At 39.7% G+C, this 14784-nt stretch overlaps 1 protein-coding gene across 2 annotated transcripts in view; it reads left to right on the forward strand.

The window, feature by feature from the left end:
* Positions 1-14784, forward strand: part of SPOCK1 (SPARC (osteonectin), cwcv and kazal like domains proteoglycan 1) — a 273294-nt gene that overhangs the window by 209274 nt on the left and 49236 nt on the right. For both annotated transcript variants that reach the window (XM_038150666.1, XM_038150667.1), the window contains one exon: positions 5223-5337. In XM_038150666.1, the coding sequence (XP_038006594.1) occupies positions 5223-5337 (115 nt within the window). The remainder of the gene's footprint in view (positions 1-5222; positions 5338-14784) is intronic.

The raw sequence follows: 14784 nt of genomic DNA on the forward strand, positions 1-14784 counted from the left end.
ACATGCAGTTGCTGATATGACTGCCTGATTTACCCTGATATTAAAAGATTGCTGGGGTCTCATGCTTGCCTTCTGTTCCCTGGTAATTTTACTCAGAGGGCAAAGTCCTGCAGCTGTCCCTCATTAGAGCTGCAGGATTGCAGAGGGCAGAGCTGTGCAGTGTGGACCAATTTCTGGTCCTTGGAGCTTTGCTGTGTGAGACCTTTTGGTGTTACTGCATTTGGCTGCGTAAATCTGTTCAGCCTATTTAATATCAGTGGCTTGGGACCTGGGTCTCTCTCTTCTTGACCCTCCACCTGGATGCTGTTCTCTTTTTCTAGTAGATTATGAACCACCAGCCTGTCAGCTACGTGTGCAGTGAGAGACTTTCTCAAATATTTGTTGTTTACCTGAGATATAACAAGGTCCTTCTTGTCACTCCTTGCAGAGAGGGGAATTTCTGAGCCTATAGCAGCTGTAACATCTGCTTCAAAGCTAGAGCTAGCACACATTTTTAAAAGGCTTTAATATGTATTTACACAATAGATTGGTTGTGTTAATTAGAGTTTATTCCACCACTGGTATGCATGCATAACTCCCATTAATATCAACACCAACTATGTATTCTCATAAGGAGAACATAGCTCTTAATTAGAGCTCCAGGATTTTAAGACATCTCTGTACAGCTTTTATTGCAAAGATTAAGTGTGCTCGCCTGGCAGCTATTGTAAGAGGAAAAAAATGGTGTGTTTTTATTATAATTTTTTTTCCCCCCTCAGCCTCCCTTTAATTTAATAGCATGAGCCAGTCCCATCCTGGAGCAGTGCACGTGCAGGACAGGAGGCCTGGCAGTGGGGAGCTTTGCTCTGTGAGCAGAAGAGTGCCCAGAGAAATGAGATGACTGCACCAGCCCCCAGCAGTGTTGGTCTGGCCATGGAATAGCCACTAATGCCACCAGAAAGCGGCCAGTGGCCAGTCCTGGGCACAGAGCTTGGCCCGTCTCTTCAGTGCCCTGCTGAGGTGCTGTGTCCCAGGGCAGCCCCTCTCCTTCCCAGCACTCAGGACAGGGGGGCTCTGCTTTGCAGAGCAGCAAAAAGGCAGCAGAACCCAGGGTAGGGAGGGGAAGTGCTAGAGGACCCACTCAGACCAGAATCTGAGACTCACCTCCAGACTTCACATTAAAGAAACAGTCTGTTTCTTTAATGAACACAAATTCATGTGGTTGACTGCTGTCTCTCAATCCTTATTTCAGGATTTCAGGTTTTACAGAGCCTGAAAAGTTTGGAGAATTCCCATTAAAACTGAATGTATGTGTTCAGCAGGATGCAACAGCAGTGCGCCATGTGACATATTTTTTGGGATTTGTCAAAAAGATACTGAACCTTTTTTTATTGTGACAAGTTTAAAAAAGAAAAAACACACTTGATCTGAGTGTGTTCCAAATACTGTATTTTGTTTTCCATCTGATGAAAACCGGAAGGAGAGGCTTATAAAGAAAATGGTGATAAGAGTCCCAGCTAAGGAAGCAATGGCAAGCACAGCTCTAAAGCTTGTAAACAAACAACCCCTCTCAAAGGGGTGTCTGAATTCCAATGGATTCTAATTATCTGCTAAGACAGATAGGTAGGGAACACTACTGATATCAAGAAACTCTGGACTAAAAATATATACACGCTATAATTTTAGGAAATTTTAGCTTCTGCCTGTGGCAGCCACTGGGTAAAAGATAAGGTAGAAAATAATGAGCTTTTGTTATTTGTATGTGTAGTTTCGAAGAGACATATTGTGAGTGAACAAAAGATGCACCATAAAACAAACACTGCACTGAAATCATTCTTGGTGAAAATGTAAAAAGCTATAGGGTGCTAAAAATGCAGTGTCTTCCAGGCAAGAGCACTGTTCAACAACAGGTTTAGAGACACTGCCATTAATATGATGTAATATCTCAGGAGTTTAATGTTTAATTAGTATACTATAAAATTTAAACTCCTGATTCAGTGCTCACTCTTTCTCAAATGAGATTTCATGTTTATCTTTGTCATGTATATTGTCTGCTAATTCCTACATACCCTCCTGTTTAACTCACATTAAATTAATTATCAAAGCAACACAAGTTTGGAACCTAGCACTTTCTTCTGTATTAGTGTGACTACAAGAAATTTTCAGTTATTGATTTTTGGCTTGTGAATCAATCACACAAAATGTCCCAGGCCCCCTGGGGCACCTGCGACATCTCGATTACTCTGCTTTGCTACTGAAAGGTGCCATCAGGGCTGGGATGTGCTGCTGTACCTGGCTGGGTTTTAAGCAAATCCATGAGTTGCTTGTGTCAGGATGCAAAGCTCTTCACAGCATTAATGCACTGGGCTCTACCAAGCTGTCCATGAACACATTCAGTAGTCAAATATACACCCTTGCAGAAAAGATCACAGTAGCTTATTCCACAGGATTACTTCCTTGCAGGTTAGATCAAAACCTGGCTGCCAGAAGTTGAAAGCCAGAATAAAGGCAGAGATACACTGCTTTATTATATCATTAAAAACAAAAAAAATCTAGATTCTCCTCCAGCAGGGACTGGAGGCTGGAGACTAACAGACAAGAATAAAATAGCTAGGAATAAATTTTATGTAGCTATTTTCTTTCTCCCTCAAATGTGAATGCTTATGCAAAACACATTGCTGTAGATTCACTGACAATAAAGAGGGAATCATTATACGAGTAGTGGATTCTCAGGGGAACACTTTAACCAAAACACACTCTGCAGTAATTTCCCACATCTTAGTTGAATAAATTAATTTATGAATTTTCCATGAATATGTTCAACCATTTCTCCCCTCATATACTTTATTGATCTCCATATACATTTAGCAACAAATAACAGAGCTGCTTTTCCATTTGCAGTAAAATAGTTTAGAGATGTTTATGTGGGCCTTGGGGTTCAGAGTAAACAAATGCAGTTCACACACCAGGGAGGCTGCAGAAAAATACAAAGCTTGCACGAGCCAGGGAGCTCTGCTAGAGCAGATCAGCAGAGAGTTGAGGCATATCCAATCATATCAGTGGCAAAATGAGTCCCCTGAAATGAGGGGACTGGCCCCAAACTGTGGCGCTGCTCCCACGGAGTCCTGTGCACAATCACTGCAAGGAGCTTTGTGACTCATGTCTGCAAAATGTATAATGTCCCTTTGGTGTGAAAGACTGAGAGTTTTACCAAGCACTGTGTATCATTTTATTGTCCATGGTCTGGAGAAAGCCAGCAGGCTCCTTATATGCTGTAGATCCAGGGGCAGAATAATCCAAAAAGTCATTATTGCTCCACATGGCATCCTCTGTGGCCACTCTGCCTCTGAATATCACTTAGTGAGGCTTAGGCAAAGTCATTAAATCCAAAGTTGAGCTACTTGTGTAGGTTGTTGCAGTGAGCAAGCACACCATCACATGCAAAGTAAGGTATCTCCATGTTTTCCTCTAGGGAAGGAATAAAGAGCTACAGACAGTGATTAGGTATTGAAAAGTAGTTATATTATCCTAATTTAAAATTTAAAATTATGGAATTCTTTAATCTTTATCCCCCAACACCAAACATACCAAACAAGCAAATGGGGAATATAATGTGGTTAATCTTGGGTGTAATCTTACTGACATGTGACTGCAGCATTGTGATCTTCAAGCTGGGCTCTCCTCCTTGCCCTCAGATAATACAACCCATTTAAGCAGTTTGTGTTTAGCTTTTTGGGTGTCATTTTTATCAATTGTCTGGAAAGCTGAGGAAAAACTTGCCTTGATGTTTCTAAGTATTAAGTTCTTCCTTTCTTAACTGCACGGGTTTGAAATAGGCTGGTGCCATCTTAAAGGTTGGTATTTGAAGTATAATTGCTAATGCTTAGATACATAATTTACATTTATTATGCATAATAAAATATGTAAGTAATTGATGTTCTGTAAGGGATTAAATTATCAACTCCAGCTGCAGGAAGGAGATTTATGCCTGTGTTCTCAATAACACATTGACTATCAGAACATGCTGCAGAAAGTCATTGCCTTCAGGACTGCACTTGGTGTTGTCCTTACTCCTCCTTTCCTTCTGATGTGCTCTCTCTTGTTTTTGTGCTCTGAGCAAAGGGTATTTGTGGAGCAAAGAGTTGAAAAATAAGTACATATATTCCCTTCAGTCTCGGAGAAATTGGTGTAAAGTACAAGCTAAGCTTGCGCACTTGCAAGCTTGTGTGTGGCCTTGCATTTTCTAAATGAGAAGGGCAGGACATCAGAGAGAGCACAGAATCACCCTGATGCATTGAAGTTGAGGAAACAGAATGGGATGAAGGCACAGCAGAATGGTCCCCTGCTGCTAGATTAAAGCTTGGGCCACAATGAGCCCTTTTAACAAAAGCACTGGCAAAGCCAAGGTATTTGCAGTACTTTCAAAGCAGAAGGTGTTTATCTTGTAACAACATCCTGCTCTGTTCTCTTGGCTCCCCCTGTACCAGAATTACAGAGGATGATGCTGTGGGTTTCAGCAGTGGCTGCTGCCCAGTGAGCTCCAGTTGCCCACTGCATCCTCCATGGTAACAGGACCTCCATGGTCTCAGGCTCTGTGTCCTTCAGCTGTGTCCAAACACACTGTGTCCCACTGTGTGAACATGTTGGCCTGCTTTTAAATGAATCATAATCTTCAGTAAAACTCAGATCAAAGGGATTTTACAGGCCAGCATTCCCACTATCCTTGGCAGGGTGCAATCCCTGCAGGGAGGAGCTCCAGCCTGGGCATCACAGGCAGCACTCCCCTGTGTATCAAAAGCCCTTGGATTCTGGTCTTGTAAAAGCATGGCTTGAAGACAAAAAATGAAGCTGAATTTGGTTCATTAGGTATCAAGCCAAAAAGAACATTTTTGTTTCTGTGCTGTTTTCTTTCACTTCATTTTATTACTGCATTAGTCCAGTGTCCAGCCCCTGGTGCTGCTGGGCACAGAATGGGGAAATACCCCTGGGGCAGCCACTGAGGAAAGGGCAACAACACAGGCACAAAGCTCTTGCAGGAAAGTCAGAACTAAAATGTAGGTAATGCAAACAACAAAAGCTAGGAATAGTCACTGTTATCTTATAAAAGTATTTGCAGTAGAGACTTAAGTTTTGCAATCTATCCAATGTCATTACTGATAACACAATTTCTCATTTAATCAACAGCTGCTGAAATGTTTATATCTTGTCCTAAATAGTATTCTTGCTCTTTTTTGTGCTTCTAGTGCAAGATGGAGTTCCATGCCTGTACTTCTGGCAAAACCATCACAGCTCGATGTGAAGGGCCCTGCCCCTGCCTGCCAGGACCTGAAAGTTTAAAACACAAGACAGAGAAGACTGGTAAGTTGAACTGTTAATGAAATCATGGCAGATGATTCGGCTCCTGCTATGTTCTTAGAAAAATGTAAGGCTTTTCTCAACTGGCCTATTTTCTATGTAAGGCATTCTGAAAAAGAGGTAAGGTACAAGTAATCATTTTCTAAACAGGTAGTGCATTCAAATTATCATTTTCATCTCTGTTATTAATATTACTGTTAGAAGTAAAATATATATTGAATAGACAGATACATCTGTGTCCATGTATAAATCTGTTTCAATAACAAAGTCATTGCAAACGATGCTGTGTCAAACTGAAGGCTGGAGTCTCAGCACAAATGGCCTTTTTCCCTGCCAGCTCTCTGCTGAGTTCTCTGCAGCTCTGAAAGCCTGGTGAGCTCATTCACTCCCCCAGGTCTTTTCTGAGGAAGCAAGCACAGCCTGTCTTGGGGTGACCTCATCCAAAGGGAATTAGTTCTGTCAGAAGAGACTGACTGAAAGCAGAGTCCAGCAGCAGGAGGAGAGGTGTCACAGCCAGGCTCTGTCTAAGAGTTTCCTCCCTGCTATGAGGAAAGTCCTTTGGAAGGAAGAAGTTGGTTTCCTGTGGCTGTGCTTCCTTGGTACGAGTGCAGATGTTCTGCTGAGCTGGCACAGTGAGTGTGAGCCTGGGTTTAGGCCTGGTTTTGAGTCCTGCTGTCTCTGTCAGGATAGCAGAAGGTTTAACTCAGTGGCTGCTGTGGGCTCCTGCCTGTGTTGGGAGCTCACAAAGCCCAAGTGCTGATTAGCCAGGGTTTGCTCTGTCACACTGAGTAGTGAAATGTTTTTATTTGTCTTGTGCATCATGTGGAGTACAACAAACAGGAAGCTTTAACAATGGTCTGTTGGACCCAAAATATTTGTGAACCTCTCTTCACTCTTTCTCCTCCACGCTGTGGACATGTTTTACAGGTAGCAGGCACAGAAACAGGGAAAAAATGTTTAAACAACATTTCTTACGGTTGGTTCAGGCCCTGTCACCTCAGCTGGAAACACTGATGGTCCTGCTGGTGGTTCTCCCTGCACACATTGTATACTCTAGCACAGCACCAGTTTTCATGTTAGGCCCCCATCTACTTTCTAGAACAAGTGTTACTCCAGCCTACAGTTTGAAAATTCAGGTTTAGTATCATTCTTTGAAAATTGCAAACATTTTTCTGCACAGCTCTCAAACTCTGACCAAGTGTTGTAGATGGCAGTGTTCTGAAATCAATATATAACTGTACTATCGCTTTGTGTGGTTTGAGTCTTTTGGTTACAGAATGCCCACTGATAAATTGCCTTATTCATATTTTCTATTTCTTGTAGTCCTTATCAGGCTACAAGAAATATTTCTTTTTCTCTGCCCTTTCTATTTCTTTGCCCTTATCAGAAAGAGTATCAGATTAATAAATCTTCAGTGACATTTCAAGCTTACAATTTCATTCACACAAGAGAAAAAAGATTCTAATAACCCTTATCTTGATAAATGCAATTTGACAGGGTATATGCATTCTGAAACCCAGGCTTTTGTTTTGCCTGACTCAAACTTTAACTCCAGCCAACAAAGCATTAATTTAATGAATTGGGTGATCTGCAGAGCAACTTTCCTGAGGGCTTTTCAAGAGGCCAAACTTGAACTAGCAATGCTCCTGTCATTTCCCTGGTGACAAGGATAACAAGGATATTATTATTATTGTTGTTGTTGTTGTTGTTGTTGTTGTTGTTGTTGTTGTTGTTGTTTTGTTGTTGTTTTGTTGTTGTTGTTATTTACTGAAATGTACACAAAAGTATTTGGAATTGAGAATCAATAATCAATAACACAGGTGCTTTATAACTTGCTTTTCTTCTGGATCTTTGAATATGCCAGTTACATTTCAGTTAAAGACTTCCTTTATCTTCCTCAGTCTCTTCAGACATTGTCTCTTTAGTTGACCCACTGAGTGCAATGGAGTCTCAAACTGAATATTTCAGAGTTTGTCAGTCTTCTAACAAAGTGCTCCCGGGTGTTTCCATGAGAAATCATGAGTAAATTCTACACACCAGTATAAATTTTATGCAGGTGCAATTTTAGCAGCATCTGAACAGGGATTGGGAACTGTGTGTGTCTGCCCTTTGCAGCCTGGGGCCCAGCCAGCTTTCCTTAGTGTAAGAGAAAATTATGAACTCTAGTTGCTGACCACAAAAAAATTTCAAGAGTGGGCTGCTGCATTTTGTAAGATTCCTTTTTCTGCTGAACAAGGAGTGTCAGCTGGCTTTGGAGAAATAAGCCCTGACCAGTGGCTAAGGTGACACAGCAGTGCTGGGTTCAGTGATCTGAAAGGCCCAACCTAAACCATCTGATGAGCCCTTTGTGAGATGGGCAAGTCCATTCCTTGGCAAGGGACTCCCAGCACCTGGCCATGACAGCACTTCAGTGATCTCCTCTTCATCAGATCCCCGAATCTCTGAGTTGGGAGCTTCTGACTAGAATGCTGGTTATGTGGTAACTTAGTGCTTTCTCTAGTGTTCACACAAAATTATTTTCTCATATGCTACAATAATATCATTAATGCTGCTGAATTTGCCTAAAAATCAGTATTTTGATTTTTCACATAAAAATCCATGTGAAAAAACTCTACAGACCATTTGGATTCATTTTTGCTCTTTATTTAGTTGCCAGGTTTGTGAAGTGTAATGTTAAGTAGAAAATGATTGAGAGCTAAACCTCATGCCTTATACAGACATGCCAGTGGAAAAGTACTAAGGAGAATAACAGTGCAAGTGCTTCCAGCAAAATGGAAATGCAGCTCTTCAAGCTCACATATCAACATTTTTATGCCGATTACACAACAAGGTTAAACGTATGTGGTTGTGAACTTGCAGTTTGAAGAAAGTTTGCATTAATCTTTACACATTCATTCAACCATATTCAAATATTATTCCATGATAAATTACTTTCAGAAATTAAAAATTTAAAGGAACATTTAATTTCCAAAGCAGTGTAATTCTAAATGTCATGACCTTTTTTTTATATGCTTGTGAATAAAATTGGCAGCAGCATCAAAGGAAAGCAATCTAAGTGTATGTGCTCAGAGGTAACAATGGACTGTGGTGTTTGACTCTTATTCCTTCCTCCTCCCTGAGCTCCTTAGAAAACATCCAGCTTTGAGGATGAAAATGAAGACTAATAATCATGTTAAAAATTGGAATTCCTTTTGCAATGCTATCTGCTAGTATGGAGACATTAATAAAATAGCATGAATGCAAGCAAAAGAAAACTACACTAGAATTATTACCTTTAATGGCAAGTAACAACAATAAAATCTTTCTACCATAAAGTTAAATCTTTGAGGAGATGGCAGGATCATGTTCTTCATTTTCTTAAATGGAATTTTGAATCAGTGTCTGAGAGGTAGAAAACAGGTCTCTGTGAAGGTACTAATGGAAGATTTTGGGAAAGAAGACAAGCCCTAATGCTTTTACTTTTTGCTGTTTTAAGCCCATTTAGATTCCTTTGATTTATCCAAACACATTATATGCTTCATAATTCACAGCAGTATCCCAGCTTTACAATATGCTTTCATGATAGCTGCTGATTTTCAACTTGGCTACCCAGAGACAGAGGTTGAGTTGTAAACTGCCCTGAGGTTAGCTGCCCTTCCAGAGTGTGTATGCCCTTTGATTTAGTACTGTAAAATGAATAAGGCTATAATTTCAACAAAAGAAAAGGACTAGAAACTGTGTCTAAGTAACAGAAATTATTTAAGGCACAGAAACTTGTCTGCTGGTGGTTCTCAGGTATCTCTTTGCAATAGTAAGTAGAGTCCTCATCAAGCAGAACTTATTTTTAGACCAAATGAAGCTTCCAAAAAACCCACCCTAAATAATTTCAGATAAAGAACAAACTGTTTCAGTTCTTCAGAACCTCCTGGCACCTGGAGAGATTCTTGCCTTGAATGTGCTGTTCATTCTATCAAAACACCAACGCAGTGCAATGCTTGGGCTGTCTCTTGGCAGGTGTGAATTCGTGGTTGCAATAATGTGGTTCTGTCAGCTTGCCCCCTTGCTCTGTGGCTGCTGTCTGGGCTGTGTTAGTGGTGGAGGTGCTCAGGCAGGGTGGTAAATGTTTAACAGCCTGTCAGGGCTCTTTCTGACCATACCCTTTCTGTGCTTTCAAAGTGCTGCGCTCCCAGCACACCAGAGTTCATTTGTTGCCATCAGGGTTGCAGAGCCACTGGAGCATGAGTGGATGCAGTAATTCAAAGTAGGTTTATCCCTGTCTGTGCATTGTGTGCTTTTGACCTTGCAGAAATGCCCAAGGCAACTTCTAAGGAAATTCTGTTATCTTGATAAGGGGAATATAAGGTCAATAGGCAGAAGGAAATGTATTCAAATATGCCAAGTGTTGTTTAAATTTCTAAAGAGAATCAAGGGAACATTTTTAAGTTGCAGGAATAGGTCTTGGCAAGCTTGATCAAGAATCTACATTGTTTAGGGTATGATTTGTAGCATTTAACTACCAGCCCTATTGGGTGTGATGGATGAGAAGGTCTAATGTTCCTTTCCTATATAAAAAGAGCACTCAGTGCATGAAATTCATTCAAAGAAACCACAGTCTTGTTTCCCAAATGAGTTGTATCACTTCTTGTGTCTGAAAGACTGACAACTAAAAGAATTTAAAGTCTTGAAACCCCCTTTCAGCAAATATTTCAGCTTCAAATTGCTCAAATTGTTCACAGGTTTTCATAACTGCAGAGTACATAATTTTAAAGTTTATGAAGATGAAGTATGAGTCATGAACATGGTTGATTTGAAATTGGTGCAGATTCGTCAGGAAATGTTTCCTTTTGTGGCTTTAGTTTTGAAAAAAGGCTCTTTCTGACGCTGAATTTCCAGGTAGATTTCCGAGTTACTTACTTGAGTCTCAAACTCTGGGAATGATAAAAGAAAAGCGTTCCAAAATTAAGGTTTCAAAGCTTTAGTGTATCTCATGAAAAACAGGTGGGTTTTTTCCTCTGGACTTCATCAGTAAATAGTAGGTTTGTTAGCTCTATGCAGGATCTGATATTTTTGCTCCAAAATTTTCCGTGTGAATACTGCAGTTCAGTTTTTTTATTTGTTTCATGATGAAAGGAACTTACTCAAGTAAACCTGAGTCACGTAGTTTCTGTAAATAATAATTACTATTGCCAATACAATTTTCCTTGCCTGGAAGCTTTCACACAAGCAGATCAGTCTTTATTCCAAAAGCATGGAAAAGCATCCCCAAAGCATGAAATATTCCCTTTTTTTCACTTCTGCAAGATACTGTTTGTGAGTAGTGAAGAAAGTAACTGCACCCAATTAATATTTAATTAAAGTCAGGAAGCAGGCCAGGACAAATACCTCTGCTCCCTGTGGATGGCTGTTGGTGTCACCCACTCCTCTTGGAAGCAAAAGCCAGTAGCTCCAAGATGGAGCCAGCAAAGTCAAGCTCTTGCAAGCATCAGAAGAAAGAGCAAAGCAGTGGTGGCTGAGGGTTGTTTTGCTGCTTGACCTCACACAAATCTTCCTTTTGTGCACTGGACAAAAGCAAGAGCTGATGGGGGAAAGGCCAGATATAGAATTAATGTAGTGTTTTTTCCTGTTCCCAAATACAACTGACTGTGACTGGATAATTGGACAACACATAATGTGAATTGTAAACTTTATCATTGAATAACCAAGTCTAAATTTCTCTTGCACCAGTATATGAGTGCCATATTTTAGCATGTAGGTGCAAACAGCCATAATGGTACAATTTAAGAGCTCAAAGCTTTGCAAAGGAGGAATATAGAGAGATTTCCAACATGAAATCTAAAATCACTTTTCAACTTGAGAAAATACTATTGGATTTTTCACCACCAATATTCCCATACTGAGGTTCTGAATTATATGTACAAAGTATTCATACAATGGAAATGAAATGCAAATTTTCAGGTTGCTGTGTTTTCCATCGTAACTGTGTCGTAAAGGAAAATCAGCCAAAAAAACTTGGTTAGGCCTGAGAGTAAATTTAGGTTTGGATCTCTGAAACCCTAATGCTTTTTTTACCAAGGAGTATGAATTAAAATATTTTTTGTGCTTTCAACAGTTATGCACAGAAAGAACTCAGGTGCCCATGTGAATGCTGCTTTGACGTGAACTTGAAAAGGAGACAGAACTGTCCCCTGTAGAAATGTTGTGTTTTGATCTGGCTCTAAGGGTTTGGAACTTGGCACAAAAGCATTGATTGCAGCAGGCCCCAAGCAGATAACAAGTTAGGGGTGATACCATCCATTGACTAGCTGTCACTTTTTGGCATGATCTTCTATGGATTTGATCAAATTCTAGCAGGCTGCAAAATACAGCAGACAACATCTGCTTTAGAGGCAGCACTGACAGAAAGGAGGAGCAGGCAGCACTTTGCTGCTTTCAGGTGCTTGCTGAGAGGATGCTGAGTGCAGTAGCAACATCCCTGTCAGCAGGATTTGCCCTCTTGGTAAATGAATCTCTTTAACAGGCTATCATGGCAAGAGAATCACATTGAGGCAAAATTCCTGACATAATTTTCAAGGCTGAACCAGGACATGAGACATAATTCCTCATCATTGCTAAGTAAGGACTAATCCCAGACGGCAGCAGAGACAGGAACTGCATAAAAATAACTGTGTTGTGGTGTAATTGTATTAAAAACAGTAGGATATTATTTTCAATCCTTTTGAAATCTTTGGAAAGAGAACTTTTAAGGCTGTGTTAAATCCTTGGCATCTCTCCGAGGCTGAGTCAAGTCTTATGTTTTCTCAAGCATTTATAGCAGTACGTTTACCCAGGCTTAGCAGTAAATACAGGTCTCACCCCTTCCCAGGGAGTGGTCACCTGCTAAAATAAAAATAATATTGAAAAAATGTATTTGGTGGGTCACATCCATGTAAACAGTAGCTGTGGATTGCTCAGTTCCACATTAAATTCGATAGAGACCCAAATCTAAAAGGGCCACAGGTCCCAGGGGTAGTGTGGGCATCTCCTGGATCACTGACCCTGCAGACAACTTCCCAGCTGGACACACAAAGGATACAGGATCCCAAAGGATGCTGGGATGCATAAACCCACAAAAACAGTGAGAGCACACTGAGACAGCTCAGTGGTTGTTGGTTTCATAAACAGCATTTTAAAAAAGTTAAAATGGCTATTGATTTCCTTTTCTGGCATAAATAAAAGGTTAGAAAATGACAGACATAGTAAACACTTTGTGTCAGCAAGTAACAATAATTTTCAGACAAGAAGTAATTTGATTTTGGATTGCCAACAAAAAACTATTGAAGTGGCACACTGTGTTAATAGAAACACCATCTAGTAACAGCAGGTGTTTGTGTGCTGATAATGATAATTAGAGCACTAAAATTTCTTTCATCATAAACAAAATCAAATAAATAAGACTGGTTCTGTATGGGTTTTTCTCATGGATATTGATTTATGTGTTTTGGGGAACATTTCCCTAACATTTATTCCAAGAATTTTGTAAAATCTCTGGAAACCTGACAATGAAATAAATTATAGTGCATATCACTGTGGTGTTAAGCTAAAACATCCCAGTGTGAGGGGGAAAAGAGCCCCACACTTTTTCAGTAAAACACAGGGGAAAATAAGACTTTAATGTTTCAAATACATCTTCTTCCAGTCTCTCGGTTGTTTGGGTTTTTCCCTTTGGTATCTTAAGGACTAAATTACATCTTTAGTGATTCCAGTATAAATCTGGACTAGTTCCATCAACAGTGTTGAGCTAGTTACTTTGGGTTAAGTTATTCTGACTCTATGGAGGTATAAATTAGTATAGCCTAGAGATTAATCGATCATTCCAGACAGGTTATAATTTTTTATGCAGCATTGTGGCAAATTACTTCTTGGTTTTTTTCAATTTCTAATTCTTTATTAGTGCAGAAGAAGGAAGATGGCATTTGTGATATCACCACCTCATTCCAAATATATATCCTTGCATATTTTATAGCTTCCACTGACCCAACAGGGACCTTTCTACATTAATTTGCCTCTGAAGAATTGCATTTTTTTGTAATTCAGTTTAATGGACTGCATTTAAATCAAAAAATAATGTTATCTATTTTTGCTGAAGTAGCTGTCTTAGATGTAGACTAGAATGAGAATCTTTACTAAATTACTAAAACCTGAATGATTTGATTCAGGCCCATCACTATCAAACAGGAGTCCAACATCTACACAAAAACACTAAAATATCCTGCAACACAAAAAAATAAATAATGGAGAAGCTTCTAGGCAACCACCATAGATCTTTATGCCCCAAATATTACAATATCCATGTTTTTACATTTAGTGTTTTTTTCAGATACTTGGTCAAACTCTGAAAACTGGGTTGGTCACTAAGAATTACAGTTTAACCTTCCCTGCAGGTTTTCTGATGCAGCCTCTCTGGAGCAGTCCTTGGGATTAGCTTGAACAGTCAAATCTCAAATTTGGAGCTGAATTATAAATTCTTAGACCCTGGAAGCATTTAGACAAGCCTTTATAATATTTCTAATTAATAGTAACATACAAGAGTGGCTAAGCTTATGTCTAAGCAATCTGTTTACTCTGTGCTGATTCTCAAACTTACTCTTAACTACATTTCTATGACACTGTATTGCAATTTCATTAATAGTTTAGAAGGCTGTGTTTATAGGGAAACATTTTCCTTTATGCGACTATAGAATGATATCACTATGTGTTTGGATTGAATAATTCATAGGCTTGGCTCCATCTTGCTTGTCTGAAGGTGATTTTACTATCATTGTGACCTATTTTTCTATTTGTTTACAAAGACAGCTGGGGTTCAGGTGTTATCGGGCACAGACAGCAGTCAGAAATTGTCCAGATTGTAAGTATGGTGTGTAGCAGCAAGTGCTTGTTTATCAGGAAATCCCTGTCAGCAGGAAAAATGAAAACTGGGTAAAATAAAATCGTGTCACTGTCATTCCAGACAGCAAGTTGCATGTTACAAACACCTCGTTGATCATTCACAACTGAAATTCAGGGTTAAGCTCTCAGCTCCTGAAAAGGTGGCTAATGTTCATGGAGAGTTAAGGATTCAAAAGGAAAAGCAAAGGGATTCCATCCTTTGAAAAATCCTGGGAATCTTGGATGAGACCACCAGAATTAGGCTTCTTTTGGGACTGTGAAGTGACAACAAAATATACATATCTCTGTCTTTATCATGATTTTCCAAACACTTCTGGTACATGGCTGTTTGCCTCTGTAATAACTCGCTGTGAAAAAGCAATGCTCATGTATATCTCAAGTGAGTTGCATCCTCTGTTAATGTTCTACAGTAACTTTCAGGTGTGGCTAAAAAAAATAGTTATATAAAGAAAAAGATGCCTCATTCTATTTTGTTGTTCTCACAAAGGGATTAATTAGCTCCTGCCTGAACGATGTTCGGTTGAAATGAAACCCAGGAAAAACACC

The sequence above is a fragment of the Motacilla alba genome, chromosome 13, assembly GCF_015832195.1.
Source record: "Motacilla alba alba isolate MOTALB_02 chromosome 13, Motacilla_alba_V1.0_pri, whole genome shotgun sequence".
NCBI classification, from domain to species: Eukaryota; Metazoa; Chordata; class Aves; order Passeriformes; family Motacillidae; genus Motacilla; species Motacilla alba.